General features: G+C 39.3%; 1 protein-coding gene across 11 annotated transcripts in view; it reads left to right on the top strand.

The window, feature by feature from the left end:
* The window catches only part of CACNA1G (calcium voltage-gated channel subunit alpha1 G), a 420,834-nt gene that overhangs the window by 393,675 nt on the left and 9,587 nt on the right, over window positions 1-17,572 (top strand). For 8 of the 11 annotated variants that reach the window (XM_060764775.2, XM_060764774.2, XM_060764777.2 and 5 more), the window contains 3 exons: window positions 2,950-3,084; window positions 6,573-6,762; window positions 12,609-12,778. In XM_060764775.2, coding sequence (XP_060620758.2) covers window positions 2,950-3,084; window positions 6,573-6,762; window positions 12,609-12,778 — 495 coding nt within the window. The remainder of the gene's footprint in view (window positions 1-2,949; window positions 3,085-6,572; window positions 6,763-12,608; window positions 12,779-17,572) is intronic. The other 3 variants (XM_060764776.2, XM_060764778.2, XM_060764779.2) reach the window with 1 other exon arrangement.

Here is a 17,572-nt window from a genome sequence, read left to right as displayed (position 1 = left end):
CACTCCAACCCCCAAACTTGGGCTTTCCCTTGGGGAGTGGCTAGATGCCATCCCGGGTCAACCAAAGACTAACCTGGGAAGGCAATCAGCCACCCTCCAACCCCTCATTCCCTCCCCCAAAACTTACCCAACCATACAGGTCCCTACAGAGAGCTCTGTAGTCGCATCAGAATGGCTTCAGGAGATTTTGGGGAGGGAGTTTTCACATAGGCCTTGGGTAAGTTTTGGGGAAGGGAATGGGAGGAAGGGAGGGGTGCTATCCTGCTTCTCTGGACTTTTGCAGAAGCAGTCCTGGGAGTCAGTTCCCACAGGGCCCTCATCTGTATATATCCAGACCTTCACTTAAGGTCAAGATCTTTACAGGTGTTTAGAAAACCTGGATTAAACCGGGTAAATTCAGTTTACTCCATCTTGAAACAGATTAGCCTGAAACATCATCTGGACACATCTGGGGAATCTGTTTTTAGCCTGAGTTTTAGGGCTGTGCAGAAGGGCCCTGAAGTGCTGAGGGTTTTTTTAATTACAATGTTGCACTGATACTAGAAAAAGTATGGAGGGAATCACTGCCCATTGTATTACAAAGTTTCTTAAGCATGTATTCTAGTCCAAATTTGTGTTGTAGTACATGAATTCAGAAAACAATTCATGCATGCTTATCTTACAAGTTTGTTCAGACCTATGAACTTTCTTTTGCCCTTTTTAAGATCCTGTACAAAACCAACTCTTTTCTGGGTTGAATATAGAGACCCTGGTCTCCACGCTACATCCTGAAAGATTCATTACCATTGGACACAATCTGCTCAAGCACTTAGAGTAAAAGTGCTAATTTGTTGGCATTAAAAAAGAACAGCTGAGAGAAAAGAGGCACTGGAGGGCACTGAATAAGCATATACTTTGATCTAATAGCAGCCCTTAGTATAAGTCAGTTTTCCAGCAAGTAAAAAAATCCCATGTGTTTGTAGAGAAGCACATTAAAATCCACAGATTAGATACTAGGCTTCAGGAAAATTACATAAAAATGGAAATCTAGCAACATACTGCTTGAGGTTGCAAACCATGGGGGTTATGATGTATTAATGGTAAACACAGTGCCCTGATATGACCTTTGCAATAAAATCTAAAATGGCCTATAAAATGCAAAGAAATATTTATCACCAATCTGCCATAGGACTTCTCTGAAGTCTTCAAATAAATGTATGAAGAGAGAATGTTTAAATAAAGGGCCAAACTCTTCATGTGGGCTTCCATTAGTTTTAATGTTAAAACCAATGTTGGGACCAGAATCCAATAGGCAAAGTAGAAATAATGCCACGTACTCTTCTGTCAACTACCCTGATTGTGGAACTGTGCCTAGTTACTTTGGACTGATCTGTCTTGAAGAACTACTTTTGCCCTAGAATAGAAAAGAACCTCTCCTTGTTAGATATGTATAGAGTACCTTGATGAGGCTCTTCTCTCAACCACCCTGATTGTAGAATTTAAACAGTAACCAATCTGCATCCTGCCCATAAGCCAATACCCATCAATGTAACTTAACACTGAATTTGGCAAGTCTTGCTTCTAAGTACGCATGTCAAGAAGCGTACTCTTAATAAATTTGAGATCATGTTCTGGATGTTGCACTACCTGGGGCTCCCATATTTCTGCATTTGCCATTCTAATGTTCAGATCATATGTCTATTTATATGCTTAAAATAAGATAAATTTGAGTTTGGCATAATGTAATACCCTTAACACAACAAACCTATTGTTCATTTAATAATTACTTTGGCATTTCTTTTGGCTGTGGTGCAGGAAACCAGAATTGTCAATCTATATCCATTGATACAACTATCCATAGGTTGAAAATATGCCCCCAAAATACCAAGAAGGTGAACTTTGATTTTTCCATTTTATAGAAAGGATACTATTTTACTACACCACTTTATGTAGTAGGACTTGTAGCATCCACAGAGGCCCTGGAACAGTCTTCCTATTGTCGAAGGCTTTCATGACTGGAATCACTGAGTTGTTGTAGGTTTTTCGGGCTGTATGGACATGTTCTAGAAGCATTCTCACCTGACATTTCGCCTGCATCTATGGCAGGCATCCTCAGGCAGGCATGCTATAGATACAGACAAAACGCCAGGAGAGAATGCTTCTAGAACATGACATTACAGCCCGAAAAACCTACAACAAACCAGACTTCCTATTCCATCAGGCCTCATTTTACCATGCCCAGTAGACTGATCATGCAATCCTAATGCTTTTGGTGAAAATAAAAGCATACATTCAACATATAGCATTGTAATTTGGGAGCTAAAATCCAAAGAGTCATGAGTATCTTAAAGCGTGACTTCTTCAGCCATAAAACAGACTGATAGGCTTTTCCAAACCAGTCATGAGAAAGCATTTAATTCTGATGTCCGATGGGTGGAGAAAGTGCATGTCCTTGTTAGGCACAACAAAAATAGCTCTTTGGAGCCCAGTTTGCAAAAATCAGTTTTAATAGCAGTTTTGAGCCAACACAAAAAGAATACTGCTGTAGCAGTTAGAGAGAAGGGGCTGTGGAGCATTAGGAGATTTCTGAAAGTGTGTAACATTTAAATGTAATTAGGCTGGGTTTTAAAAATTTATTCCAAAGTTGCTGTTGTTTTAATGCCAGAGTTGATCTCTCAAAAGATTATATTAATCAGTACATCTTTAATGTGCATCTGGTGATTTCCATTTTGAATTATTGGTAAGCCTGTTCGGAATATTATTTTTTTAAAGAAAAGCTAAAGCTGTATTTCCTTATGGCTTTATTTGCATAATAATGTGCATGACACAAATGCACTTATTAGAAGGGGAAGCACCGTACTATATAGATGATAATGTTAACGATGTTCGCTTTCTTCTTTTCTTTTTTTTTCTCAAAGACATTTACATGTGTCCTCGTTTCTTATGTTTGATCATCTCTCCCTTGTTTAGATCCCTCTAGCTGAGATGGAGGCTCTGTCTCTGACGTCAGACATTCTCTCTGAAAATTCCTGGTCCTTAGCTCTGACGGATGACTCTTTTCCTGATGATAATAACACATTCTTACTTAATGCCCCGGAGAGCAATGTACATATGCTGGTCACTGTATATTCTGGTGTTTACAGGGTTCTAAATACTGCTATCAAGTGGGTGATAGAGCTATGGCGTTTTCATATAAGCAAACATGTCTCAATAGCACATATCAAGGAAATCTGTTTAATACTCATTCTTTTGAGGTTATGTTCAGGATTAGGTATTTTTGTTTCATTTACCGCCTGAAAAGTTTATCTAGTCTAACAACATCAGAGACAAAGGCATTGTTTATGAACACATGAAAAATCCTATGGCAGAAAGGATCCCAATTAATGTTCTGTTCCTTTCAACAAACTATTCTAAAAACATCTGTAGATGGATTGGCAGTGGATTCCAGTTAAAAGTTTTGAATTTAAACGATCAGATCTGGATCTATAACAATGAGGGTTGTGTTATACACTCATTGGTGACAGTTCAGAATTAAGGATGGAAGTTTATTGAATTATGAAGCTTGTAACCAGTATTTTGAGCCCTGCTTTAACCATCTCCTCCTGAAACATTAGATATATATAGCTGGTGTGTAGCAACAAAATGCTTTCTTTCTGCTATAAAACAGACATTAACTACTTTCCAACATTTGATTGATCCATTCTTGTTTTCTCTTGTCCACATACCTACCTTTAACTGTGTGTTGTTTTGATGAGTCTTCTGCCACCCTAGTAGATTTCCATCATAGTTATTACTTATTCAGAACACATCTTTTTAAAACCGTGACAATATTTCCCATCATGCTTCATGGCATCCTATGCAAAAGTCTCAGAATGCTACAGTGAACATTATTGAATGGGCTATTTTCTTTAAAAACAAGATACTGAGTGGCAAGAGGAGCATTTTCATGCATCCACCAAGATAAAACTTAATATAGTTTTTTGAATCCAGCAGACCTTAAATGGCTATTGGTCCTATGTCCATCAGCAAACATGGTGGCAATAGCAGGACATCTGATTTCATCCCAAAATGCCTCCTCTTTTGTTTGCAAAACTCAATGTTCAGATGGAATAACGATTTTATCAGTATATTGAGAAATATAAACTGTTTTGTTTCATCGGTTTGAGATTTATCAGAAATCAAAAATGAAATGCATGTAGCTATTACTTAGGAAACTGTGGGCATGGCCTCTCAAGTTGGTTTCCCCATGAAATGAATGAGCATATACTGTGCTAAGAAGTCTGAGTCTACACTTAATCTTCTATCCTACCCCAGTCTGTCCATCAGTTTTACCTTTTTGCATTAAAGTTAGCAGTGCTTCATAAAAGAAGTCCTAGTCAAGTTGGGCTCCCTAAAAACCATGAACATGAGCAAACATTTAGAATGCCATTTATCCCATTCATGACCATGCTCCTCTTCTTACTTCACCACAGATTAATACTGATTTTTATTATTAATAATATTGTGGACACCTTGACTATTTCACTATTCACCATTACTCAACTATCCCCGATTTTGCACTACATCCAGTTTTTTCAGAGAACTGCAGAGATCACCTCATATGTCTCTCTTTTTTCTGCTTTTGTTTTATTTAGTGAAAACATTCAGCACAATTTGTCATACATACCATGCAGCTATTCTGATATGTCAATGGCAGTCCTTATTAATCCCACCTTTTCAACTTTTACAAAAATGCTCCAGCTTCTCTTTCCCCCACCCACTTTCCCCCTTGGTCCTCAGCTTATTTCCAATTGTTACAAACTGAGTTCACAATGCAAAGGTTAACAAGCAGGGAGGAAGGGGCTGGATCTTACTCTTCCCAGTACATTTTGGAAAAAAGCAAACTGCTTCAGCATCTACCGACTTGTGTGCTCTGCCTCAATAATATTTTTTGCCATCTTGACCACCTCCAGTGTTGCTTGGCCACTCTTGTCCCAGTTTTCATTCATGAAATGTTGGATAGTATGCTGGTGTCTGTAGGAACATGTTTTGTGTATACTTGTTTTAAACTCCCATAGACCCAGCCTGAAAGTACCCCATACTGTATATGGAAATGAACATATAAACACTAACATGTAGCATAATGAGGACAAGAGGCAAAGAAGAAAGATAGCACTTAGTAAGCACACCCCGAGGAAGGGGGCATTGATACAAATAATATAACCTGTGTAAAACAAATTGTTTCTTTCATCTCATCAAAAACTTCCCACCAATTATAAATATATTTGTTGAAACCACCAGTGTGTCAGCCACTTTCTGGAATGAAAGAATGAATATCATCACAACAGGAGGAATTTTTTTCCTGAATGATGTAATATATTTCTTCAACTGATTTCAGTTGGATTAGGATATCAGTTGTTCCAAGTTTCAGAAAAATAGTACTTGGCACTAGTGTGGAACAAAATTATCCATTCCTCTGAATTACTGAAGACAGGATTACTTTATCATCGAATTAAAGAAGACATGAAATTCATACCACATGGCAGAGAAAGCTGGATAAAGAGAAAGCAGCAAACATTCCTCTTTTGGCTTTATTTATCACACTAGAGAATGAATCCACTTTAAATCCGGTCTCTGCCTCCTGCAGAATTCTGGAGTTTGTAGTTCATTGAGTCTGTTAAAGGCTCCTCCCTAAACTACAAACCCCAGAATTCTGCAGGAGGCAGAGACCGGATTTAAAGTGGATTCATTCTCTAGTGTGATAAAGTAGTTTTAAAATACATTCTACTCTGCTTTATTATGCTCTGTCATGCGCACTCGTATTTTGTTTTGCCATTACATAAATATATTTAACAAACCTTAAGACTTCTGTATTTAGGATATTTGCAAATTCTTTTTGGTGGATATTTTTAAATTACCATGAAAGGCAAAATTGGGTTAGATTCTCTTCATTGAACAATATTGTTGTATCCATTTCTATCATTTACAAGCTAATGGAATACTTTTTAAATGATTTTGCAATTTTGTTTCCATTGTACAGTCAAACTTGGTTTATAATTCTGCTTTTGTAAGTAGCCAATTTTCTCCAGCTAGCATCATAAAGCCAATGATGGGCCAAACAAGATATATGTTCCATTAGATACAAATATCTCCCCACTTGTTAATCAAATTAACTAAGAAAACGTACATGTCTCTGCCAAAATCACACTTTCTTTTGGGTGGGTGGGAAGAGTATTCTTTCTTATTTCAAATGTTAAACGTTGGCAAAGCATGTACCTGTGACCAAGCCTTGAGGCATGATGCTTGTTCAGTTATTCCTGAAATAGTCATGGTTTATAGTTGCAGTGTTGTTTTTCTGTCTTCCTGTAGTGTTTGTTTTGTTCTTTTTGTGTGTGATTTGTTCTTTGTCTGGTGATATGTTACCACTATAGAATTAGGGTATTACTGTACTTCCTGGTGAATCCATCCGTGTAAATTCCATTTGATTTCAGTAGAACTTGTTCATCTTGATGGTATGCATGCTCTCCTTGTCTGTTTCAGTTGATGTCAGTAAAAGTTATAGTGAGAAGCATATTTTTCAACTTCCATGATGTCGGCTTTCTTTTCTTTTTCAGACCAAACTTCCTTCCAGAACAGATCTTCTGACTCCTTCACCAAACAAGGATCTACTGACCGTAAGAAAGACTTCTGTAGGCCGCACCCATTCTTTGCCAAATGACAGTTATATGTTTCAGGCTCCAGACACCAGCCCTTATAATGACTCCTCTGGAGAAAAGAACTCACCTCATCAAAAATCCCAATCAGGTATAAAAAGTCTATCTTGGATAAGACTGTAATTGTATGAAAGTATACCTTCCAGCTGCCTCAACTGATCTTTTGCCATCTCACTTTTTTAATGTCCCACTTCCTTTGTCCTTAGCTCACTTTAATTGCTACAAGATGAGTTCAAAATTCAAAAATGTTTTGCACTTCACGAACTCAGGAGCAGAAAGGAGAGGAGGGGATAAAAGCTTGCTTTTCCTAGAAGGATCAGGCAAAAGCAAACTGTTTTCTGTGTTCTTCTTTAGTAACTTTTGATATCTTAGCCACACTCTAATTTTGCTTGGCTAAACATATCCCAGTCTGAGGGTATAAGTTATGTAACTATCCCATGTGGTCCTTCATTGCAGACCTACTGATATTTGGGTTTTGTTTTGATTTTGTTTGGTTACATAAGAAAAAACTTCTGGTAAATGTAGCAGCATTTATCTCCTCAGATATTGTGTGGATGGGCCCTCTGATTTAAACCACTGTCTCTTAAACCGTGGGTTTTGATCCCAGATGGGTTTTCCTTTGCTCAGTGTTGGGGTCACGAAAAATTTGGGAACAATAAAAGGTCTCAAAGTGCCATCCATTTACACAAATTTGCTTGTAAAACATGCAGTGTTTACAGTGGACTCTGTAGATCATTTTTAATCCACCAAAAAAAAGGAAAATGGGCTTGTCGAAGGCTTTCATTGCCAGAATCACTGGGTTGTTGTAGGTTTTTCAGGTTGTATGGCCATGTTCTAGAAGCATTCTCTCCTGACATTTTGCCTGCATCTGTGGCAAGCATCCTCAGAGGTTGTGAGGTTGTGAAGTCACAACCTCTGAAGATACTTGCCATAGATGCAGATGAAACATCAGGAGGGAATGCTTCTAGAACATGGCCATTACACCCAAAAAACCTACAACAACCCAGAAAATTGGTCCATTTAGCAAGCCTTGCAAGCACCAATATATTATCAGTAATTGTTGATTTTTATATCTTTTTAATATATCTATATACCTGGCATGAAATAAAAATTTCTCAGATTGAAAGGAGTCATTAGCAGAAAAAGTTTTAGAGGCTCTGATCTAAGCCACAAATACACTGGATGAAAAATTGGGTGACTAATTGTCTTTGGAAATTTGCTACATATCTTTTAGATCTTACTTCAGGACTTTGCATGGAGAGAGATTTGCACATGAACCTGCATAAGCCACATGAATGGCTTTGTTTTTCCATTTAGGGAGGGGGAGTATTGAATTGACATATAGCAGAGGGGTGACAGTGTTGAGTTGCCTATCTGCCAGTTACATCACCACACCAATTCCCCTCACCAACTTCTAGTGGCTTTTTTTTCTTGGTGATGAAGGAAGACTGTGCATAGGTGTCCAAATATATGGGGCAAACATAGTTCAGCCCTTAATTTTTAAAAATAACACTTTCATTTTCATGTTGGCTTTTTGAGGTGGGGTGCCATTTGAGAGTTTTTGCATGCTATTGGATAATGCCATTTAATTGGCCACCAAAAGTTTAATCACCACCCACAACCAAGCTTGTCTGTCCCTATTAGCTGTTCACATTTTGTATGTTCAAGCGTTCATTAAAATATAGTCATTATAGACCTTCAAAAAACAAGGGTAATCAGCAAAAAAATGCCTTTTAAAATGATTATTCTCATTAATTTCTGTTTTCAACAAAACAGTGAAATTCAAGATTGACTTACCAGTGTTTCAGTGTAATTTTAACATGTGTTTATCTTCTTTTCATTAGAATTATATTGAATAGAATAGAGCTTATTTGTTTAAAAAATAGAGTTGATCTAGTTTCTTTGCAGAAACCTATATTTCAGATTAAAGGGGGGGGAACTTTTTTTTCTAAATCCTATCATTCACCATAGCCCTATAAAGACATACTTTCAGAGTACTGTTCAGAAAAGTACAAAAAGCAAAGAGATTACGGAAAGGATATGGAAATTTGCATAGTAATGGGAACATTACGATTTAGCAGCAGGAATAAAACATGGGGGAGCTATAGTTATTAGGCAAAGCAAGTGTGCCTTGACACTAACATAACATGAAATAGTTTAAGATCAAACGTAACATCTAAAATAATGTGATTTTGACACTTCTGAAAAGATTTTTATCAGACAGTCCCAGCTCTTTAAACCAGATAGTCTTGGTGCTGACAGGGCATTTCATTCCACTCACTCAAACAAAATGTGAGGTTCTCCATAAAGAGTTGCTTCTGTATTGTGAAAAAGCATTAAAGAGTGAGACCTAGTACAACATATTAGGCTAACTGGCAATGCTACTTAACCCCCAATACAGATAAGTGCGGACTGACTTCAGAATTAGGCAGCCCATCGTTTTAAGTAGGATTCTGATTATCTTTGGTATATTTTAACAACAATACAGATCAATATATTATTATACTACTATTATACTACATTTATACCCTGCCCTTCTCATCCCAATGGGGGACTCGGGGCGGCTTACAGACCATGACATACAATGACGCATTACACATATAATAATAATCATGACATATCAGTTGAACAATTCAAATATAAATTCAATAAAAAACTTAAAAGTAAACATTCAATCCCAACCAAAGTGTTAAAGTAGCTGTGCGGTGAGGCCCCACCATGGAGGCACTCTGCGCAGGTGTTCTGGTGGCCTGATGATAGGTGGTGCGGCTATTAAAGTAGCCACGTGGCAAGACTGCGGGGGCCATGGAAGCACCCCACACAGGTGTTCCGGCAGCCGGACGATGGGTGGCATGACTGTTAAAGTAATCATGCAGTTAGGCTGCAGGGCCATATTCTCTCCTTGGAGGCTGCTGGGTCAGCTGGCTGAAATGAGGGTGTGGCTGCAGTTCTCCAGGGCTGAGCAGGCAGCAAAGCTGGAAGGGAAATACTCAGGCCACAAGGTATCTCCTGCAGCAGAGCCTACAAAGCTGGGTCCTGAAAGTATATATTGTACTTTCACCATAGTTACAAGCATGCCATGTAACTTCATTAACCAAAACACCTAAATATGTTTTCTTACTAACAAACATAGCATCCCATTTGGTCCAGTATTTCTTTGCACTAGCTGTTTAGGCTGGATGGCCATCCTTATTGTCACCATCCTGCCCTTCTCATAACGGTGGCCAGGACAGTGTTGGTGGCATCCACTATCCCTAGACCACCTGAACCCAGGATGGCCATGTAAACAACAACAGCTAGTTTTAACCCGGAACCAGCCCAACCAACCTCAAAGTGCAGGTGAGCTCCAGAGCTCCAGGGAAGCTTCTGGGCATCATCCAACTTTGAGTATTTCAGTGTCAGGCTGCATTAAGCAGTCTTGCCAGGCATTTAGACAAGTCAGCATTGTGCATCATGTATATACCAGAGCTCATGCACCTCCCATCCCACCTGATTTGACAAGCGGATGGACTCTTGTTAACAGCCATTGCATTGGATTTGGTTTATAGCAACGCCGTGACAGAACTCCAAGTCATCTTATCAGAGCAGCTTCACCTTAAATTTGCCTTAAAGATTTTAAATTATCTTAAATTCTACAGAGAGATTCCTTAGGTTGTATTTTGACAGGATGTTTGGTTTAGTGTTCTTATTTAGCTTTACCCTAATTTCTGTTATTAGCAGTTCATAGCCTGCGCCACAATCGGTTTCTCCATCTTCTGCTTCACATTATGTAGTCCATTTATTTTCTATTTTGGTGATGAAGAAACAGTTGCTTGTGATGAAGATACTGTTGGCTTTGTACAATCAAATCAATCACTTTCCTGCTTCATTTCATGAACCTAGAACAAATTTTCCTACAATTTCTGATTCTCTTCTGTTTTGTGCTTTTGCATCCCAATTGACCATGATTAACAACAAGTCCTGTTTTAGTGTGTGATCAATTTTCTCCTAAACTCCACCACATTTCTTCTTTTGCTGGCTAAGTGGAACATAAGCTTGGATTATGGTTATATTGATAGATTTTCCCTGAAGTCTCCGTGATATTATTTGGACAGAATTTGCATTATAACGTTTGACTGTTTTTGCTACATCTTTCCTCACCATAAGTGACATTTCTTCTTAGTTTTTCATGTACTGCATTATGGAATTATCTAACTCAAAATATCCCATCCCTTTCCTTTCCAGTTTAGTTTATTGACCCTGGGTATTGCAACATTTATACATAGCATGACTTGCTTAATTGAGTCTGTCTTCACCTGATTCATGCTTCTCCCATTTCACGTGCAACTTTTGACTTTTCTTTCCCCTCTGAGCATATCCACAGTTGAACATCCTTTTGGCTTGAGTACATATCTGTCGTTATCCACAGTACTACACGTAGTTGTCCTCTGCTTTACCTAAGTAGCTCACTGCGTTGCCACATAGTGAGCTAAGTATTATATTTTGTCTCTAAGTATTATATTTTGTCACATCCCTTGTTTCATTTTGGATTATTTCTTCATAAGGTTTTTGTTGTAAAATACCTTCACAAGGTTTACCATGCCATCTTCTGTGCATAACTAACAAATGTTATCTGTGGTGCCACTGCTGTTGTCACTGGCCGATTTTCTACCAGTGTCACCTCCCACTATTGTGCCTGGACAGTAAGTCTTAGGCACATTTAGTCCAGCTCCTTGGCAAATGTCAGCACTGTCTCTTGCTTCACAGAAGCATGAAATCCCCACTACCACAGAAAGGTAATAGTCTCCATTGGTGGGCTCCTCAGGAAATGCCTTTAACAGCAAAATGGCTAACCATTCTTGTGTAATGAAAAGGTGAAGTCAACCAGGCCGTATTAGCTCTTCCTTCTTACATAGTCTCATGGATGTTTTCCCAAATGTTAAATCTATTCTTCAAGCATGCCAAGTTTTTCTAAATTTAAAAAATATTCACCAGTACCATTTGTTGTTGATTATATAATGCCATGAGTCTGCATGTCAGTGCATGGAATAACATAAACAAAAGTGACAAGTCACTACCCTGAGGAATTTACACTACACATTTTGATAGTGGGGAGGACAGTAAATTGAGACAGAAGAATGGAAAGTACAGTGTGTTAATGTGAAACAGATGTGGCTTTGTTTCAGTTGCAGATGGGGACTAAGTACTTGTAGCCTAGGCACAATGGGAAAATACATTTTGAGGTGAGCAATCTTTAGTCAGTTCTACAGTTATAACTGGCAATGAGATCATAAAAATGCCTTTTTGGGTGGAGCCACAAAGATCTTAAAAGGTGTTTCTGTTACTCCAAATAGTCTCACATAATGCAGAGATGGCACAGAGGGAATAAATTGCCAGGTTACATTGGAAACATCACTGATGCTCCTGCAGTTCCTCTTCTGGGATAATACATAACTCTGACTTATTACTTGGCATAGTTTAGCATCTCAGCTTCTTTTCTAAACTATAAAAGTGGCATCTGTACCTCTTTATCTCTAGAGTGCTGTGAAGTCTATAAAAGCAACGCATTACCAATAAGAGAAGTGCATTTCAAGCTGGAAATGAATTTTTGTGCAGCCAGTATATTTGGCCCTTACCAAGGTTCTTCTTTAAATAGTCCTGCACAATAGATCTGCTATTCCAGAAAATATTACAGGCTAAATACTATTTCTTCTTTGAAAAACAGTCCATCACAAACAGCAGTGGGCTGTAGTCCATAGTATCTTAGGCCAACTACATCTTGTTAGCCTTTAAAACACTGCAGGAATATGTTGGTTTCACTGCAGTACAGTACCATGGCCACTTCTCCCAACCCTATGCCAAATAAGATAGGAACAGAATGTGATTCAGTGGGAAACCTAATTAGGAAACTGGATGACAGTCAAGCTTCTCATCATCTGATCATTTTCTTCTCCTCAGGCTCAACGACATCAGTGCAGTCTCAGCCTGCAAATATTGATGCTCTCCTGCAAATTCCAAGAGACCTCTTCCAACCACTCAAACCCCAATACAACCTTGATTGGGAAAGTAAGCCCAGAGTCCCTCCACCTGTGCATTCACCTTCTGCAGAACGATTGCTTCGCAGACAGGTAAGCTGTGTTGTTACTGTTCGGCTCTCACATATTTCATGCCTATATGTATGGCCAGGACAGCAAAGGTGATGCTGATGATCATCTGGGATTATCAGAGGTAGTCACAAACCTACTTTGGAAATGGGAAAACACCAGCAGTACTCTGTGAACATACCATTAGATCCGCTAGAGTTTGGATGGGAGGACAATGGGGAATATCTGGAATCTCAAAGTAGGATATAATTCTGTCTGAAAGTCTAAAGAGCTTTCGTGCCTGAGTTGACAATATAGAGCTAGTTGGCCCTACAGTCTGATTCAGGTACACGTGACAAGCTTTTGGCCAAGGATTTGAGGGAGATTTAGTTTCAACAAATTTGTGCATTTTTAGCAGCATGACATCACTCCAGCAAATCCTCGTGAAATGAACAATATTAAACAAAAGAATTTGTTTTTTGTTATTTGTCAGTATAACTCTTTTTTTTTTACACAAGCTGCCCAGCAGCCCCACTCCCCCCCCCCCCCCCACACTGCCTGCCTGCCTTTCTTTCTCATCCTCCTCTTCTTCTCGCCCTCTTCTTCCTCCTTCTCTTCCTTTTCCTTCACTTTCCTGAAGCATGGGCAAAGGAAGAGACTGCATCATCCTCCCACCTTTCTGCCCTGCAGGGGGATCATCCTGGGTTTTTTCCACTTCAGAAGGGGCTGTTGTTCCCATACCTGGTGGCTGTACTCTCTCTCTCTCTCTCTCTCTCTCTCTCTCTCTCTCTCTTTCTATCCCCCCCCCCTCTTTTCGTCTTTCTATAGATTAGTTATCTAGATGACTATACCACATCATTGTTATTGGCATTTTAAAGCATAAGCTTCTTCTGTATGTATTCACTATTCTTTTAAAAATATGTGTAATTTGATGCCCAAAACATTGTACTTACCAGATTGGGCAACAAAATTGTGGTGGATAATTTAGATTTTTAACCCCATTTTTAACAATGTTAATGTCTGGAAGCAAGATTAAGAGCACATAACACAATACACTAAATATCATTTTTTTATTTTCCCAAAATAGCATGTCGTACAAGTGATAGCTTAATAACTCATGTATTCAGGCCATTACCTTCCTTTTCAACAGTGCCAAATAATGTAGCTAATTTGTTTAGCGCTCTCCCCTGTCCTTTAACATGTGAATATGAAGCTCCAAGGTGAGCAGTTGACATTAATCTGGAGTATTAAAATGACTGACTAAATTCGCAAAGCATATTAGGCCAATGCTGAGCTTGCTGGCCAACCTAGGATATACAAACAGGAAATCTAATTGATTTCATGCTTCCAGCCCATGAATAGGCTCCTAGACATCGAAAGGATAACTGTCCATTCCTTTGCAGTTAGTCCCACAAGGATAAGTGATCATATTAGCTACCTTCTTGTCATTTTGGCCAGTAAAAGCTAGTTGCTGAGGACTGAGAGCACTTTAAAATACCAGGTAATGGTTTGATGTAAAGATTTAGGTTAATTCAAAATACACAGGGAGGGGGACACATTTCAAATATGAGGATGCTGCAGATTTAGAACATCTCATTTCAATTTGTTGGGCATCTCAGTGTGCCTTTGGTCGAAGGGGGGGGGGGTCTGGCATGCACTTCAGACTTGGACATTACTTAGCTCCCTTGCAGAGTCCATCCTCGTCCCTCTCTTACTTATGAGGGAGTAAAGGAATACATCAGCATAGAGAAAGGTTCTTTTTTCCCTCCTTTCCTTTATACAAATTTTACCAATTCATTTGCATGATAGATGATAACAGACAACAGAATTAAAGACCAAATTAAGAAAAGGCAAATCGTGCAATAATTTGGCATGCTGTTCATTTAGCAGATTTTTTCAAGGTGGAGTCTGAAGCAACAAACCGAGACCTACACCATGTAAATTGCCTAACCATTTTAAAAAAATGTCATGCTTCATAGGACCTCGTCACATGGAAGTTAAGAAGCTTGTGAGTCTAGTGAAGGCCATTGTTCCATTTCAAGTTCTGTCCTTCCATCAAACGTGTTTGCCTCTTCCGTTTTTTCCCCGTTGTTGCATGAGTTCTGAATTATCACTGGGGAAACTTTTTTCCTTCCCTCTCCATGTTGATTTTTTTTAAAAAGGGGGGATCTGTTCTTTAAAGAAGACGGAGAATTTTCTTACCCCCATCACACAGGATTGCCTCCTCCTACCCCTAGCTCAACCATCCACTTAGAGGAGACACAAGGCACCATTTCTACGGGCTGCTTTTCTTCCTAAGTCCCAGTCTCAAGACACTTCTATGGGCTGCTTTCCTTCCCAAGCCCCATTCTTAAGACACTTCCCATCCCATATGTTTTACACATGGGATCTGACACACTAGGAGCTTTGAACACAATTGCTGGCCCATTTTCAGAGTTCCCTCCCTTCAGGACATTTTTGCCTCTTTTCAACCATGGAGGGCTATACACAGGCAAACTTCAGCCCTCCAGGTGTTTTGGACTTCAACTCCCACAATTCCTACTGGCTGTTAGGAATTGTGGGAGTTGAAATTCAAAAAAGCTGGAGGGCTAAAGTTTGCTCATGCCTGGCTATACCTGACTGCCAGAAGTTAACCTCATGTGATACACTCCATGGATCTCCATGCGTGAAAAGAGGCTGTAGTGTCCTACTAGGCAGGCATGTAGCCTGGGGGGGGGGGGGGGGCTTGAGGGGCTTCAGCCCCCCCCCCCCCTGAAATTCTCATGGTGGTTCGCGAAAAGGCCTTACTGGTGCATTATTTAAACTGTTATGTTTATTCATATCATGATCTGATCACCATACTCAATATATCCCATATGCATGGGGGTATTGGGGTAATGATACAAAAGGTTTGCTAGAGTAGACCCTCTTTCACTCAGACTCAGCCCCCCCCCCAAAAAACTCAGCCCCCCCCCCGAAACCCCCCCTTAAAAAATTCACACACACACCCCGAATCGAAATCCTGGCTACGGGCCTGCTACTAGGGGAACATTTCTCAATGTGATGAGGTCCTAACTATGCTATGTCAAAAATGGGAGTCTCAGATTCCTTCCTAATGGAGACATCCTGGGCAGCCATTTATTTTGGAATCAATACACAGAAGTCAAGTGTAAGGAAGCTGGCATTAAGCCTTGTAAATTGGTACCTTTTAATGTACATCCTTTACTGCAGTGAGGAGTCATTTGTCCCTTGCTCCCTTGCTACTTTATGAGATAGAAAAGGATCTATTTTATGAAGCAGGCACACCAACCCTATTCATGTTTTATAGAGAGAGGTAAAATAAACAGGCAATGTGTGGGAGTGCTCCAGGCTGCCCTCCTCCAAAGTCATTCTCTGTCTGACTTCGTGAAAAAGAGAATCTTCTCTGTCCATTAATGTTCTCTTCATCACCTGGAATGGTTATTTGGTACAAATCCAGATCATATCTAGGGCCTCTATGGTTGGAAGAGACTTTCTACTTCAGAAAATGATTCTTCACCTAAAGAGAGGAATGGAAGCATGATTGGGGTTCAGGGGAGGAGCTACAGTAACCCTACTCCTCATTTATGATTCTACCTCTTTTTCTTAATTCCTGATCACAGCTAAGATCACAGCATTTTTCAGACAGAGAATATTAGCCACAACTAGTAATTCTGAACAGTTATCATGAGCTTAGTACTGCACTAGATAAGATCTCACAGGAAGCTATCCTATTTCATAGCACAGAATGGACTTCAGTGCCTAACAATCCTGAGCAGCACAACTGTGTCTAGAGGACCAAGCATTCCCTATCGCTGTTTTATGCACTGTTGTAACAGCATATTCATTGGTCATTCATGCCAAAAGGGTAAATCCCACACTTGCTCGTACAATGTACTTTTTAATGCAACTGTACATGTATACAACACCGAACACTTCTATGAATCATGGCCATGGAAAACATTGCTAAATAGGTTAAAGCCATTTGCATTGCAATTTGCAGCAATTTCATTAGTCTTTAAAAAATCTTGTTACACTGCTGCCCACAAGGTAGTGTGAGTATAGTATTGTATGCATAGTATGTTTTCTTAATTCTGCATAATGCATTCTTTTCATTTCATGAAAATATTTCGTCCTTCCCTTCCCCTTTCTCGTTCATTTCTTTTTTAATCTCTGTGTAATTAAATCTTATTCATCACCACTGAGTCTTCTGTTGTTTGACTTCTTTTCTGGTCTTCAGTGTTGTAAAATGGACCAACCACCTCTCCAACTGTATCTAAAACCATAGGTCCTGGAAGGCCTGGCAGCCAATGACTAATTCCATAGTAAAGATTAGTCCTTCAAATGTTCTTAAGGAACAAGAATAGCTTTGTTATGTGTTGAGGAACATATTCCCTGCCAGTGCGTTGTAAAAGGGCTTTTCTTCAGAAGAATGCTACTTTGATTCTTTGTTTTGTAGGCCAGGAGTGTAAAACCAAAGTGTAAAACACTCCATTTTGCCACCATTAAAGGATTCAATGGGGAATCAGCACAGCATGTGTTGTTTTCCAGAATATCTATCCAACCTAAAATAAAATAAAATAATGTGTTCAATGTTCAGCTCTCGCTAGCAATTAAAAAAAATACTGACAGTATAACAAAAAATAAATCTTCAGAAAATATTCCTTTAAAAAACGTAAAAGCAAACTTTGAACGGCTCCACTGGTTGCCGATAAATTTCCAGTCCCAATTCAAAGTACAGGTCATCACCTACAAAGCTCTAAATGGCTTGGGCCCTGCCCATCTTCGTGAGCTCCGTGGCCATCTAGGAGCCACAGTGATGGCAACATGGCCATGATCCAT

The sequence above is a fragment of the Anolis sagrei genome, chromosome 2 (assembly GCF_037176765.1).
Source record: "Anolis sagrei isolate rAnoSag1 chromosome 2, rAnoSag1.mat, whole genome shotgun sequence".
In the NCBI taxonomy this organism is placed as follows: domain Eukaryota; kingdom Metazoa; phylum Chordata; class Lepidosauria; order Squamata; family Dactyloidae; genus Anolis; species Anolis sagrei.
The sequence above is the reverse complement of the archived record's forward strand: the minus strand, read 5'-3'. Positions and strand labels throughout refer to the sequence as shown.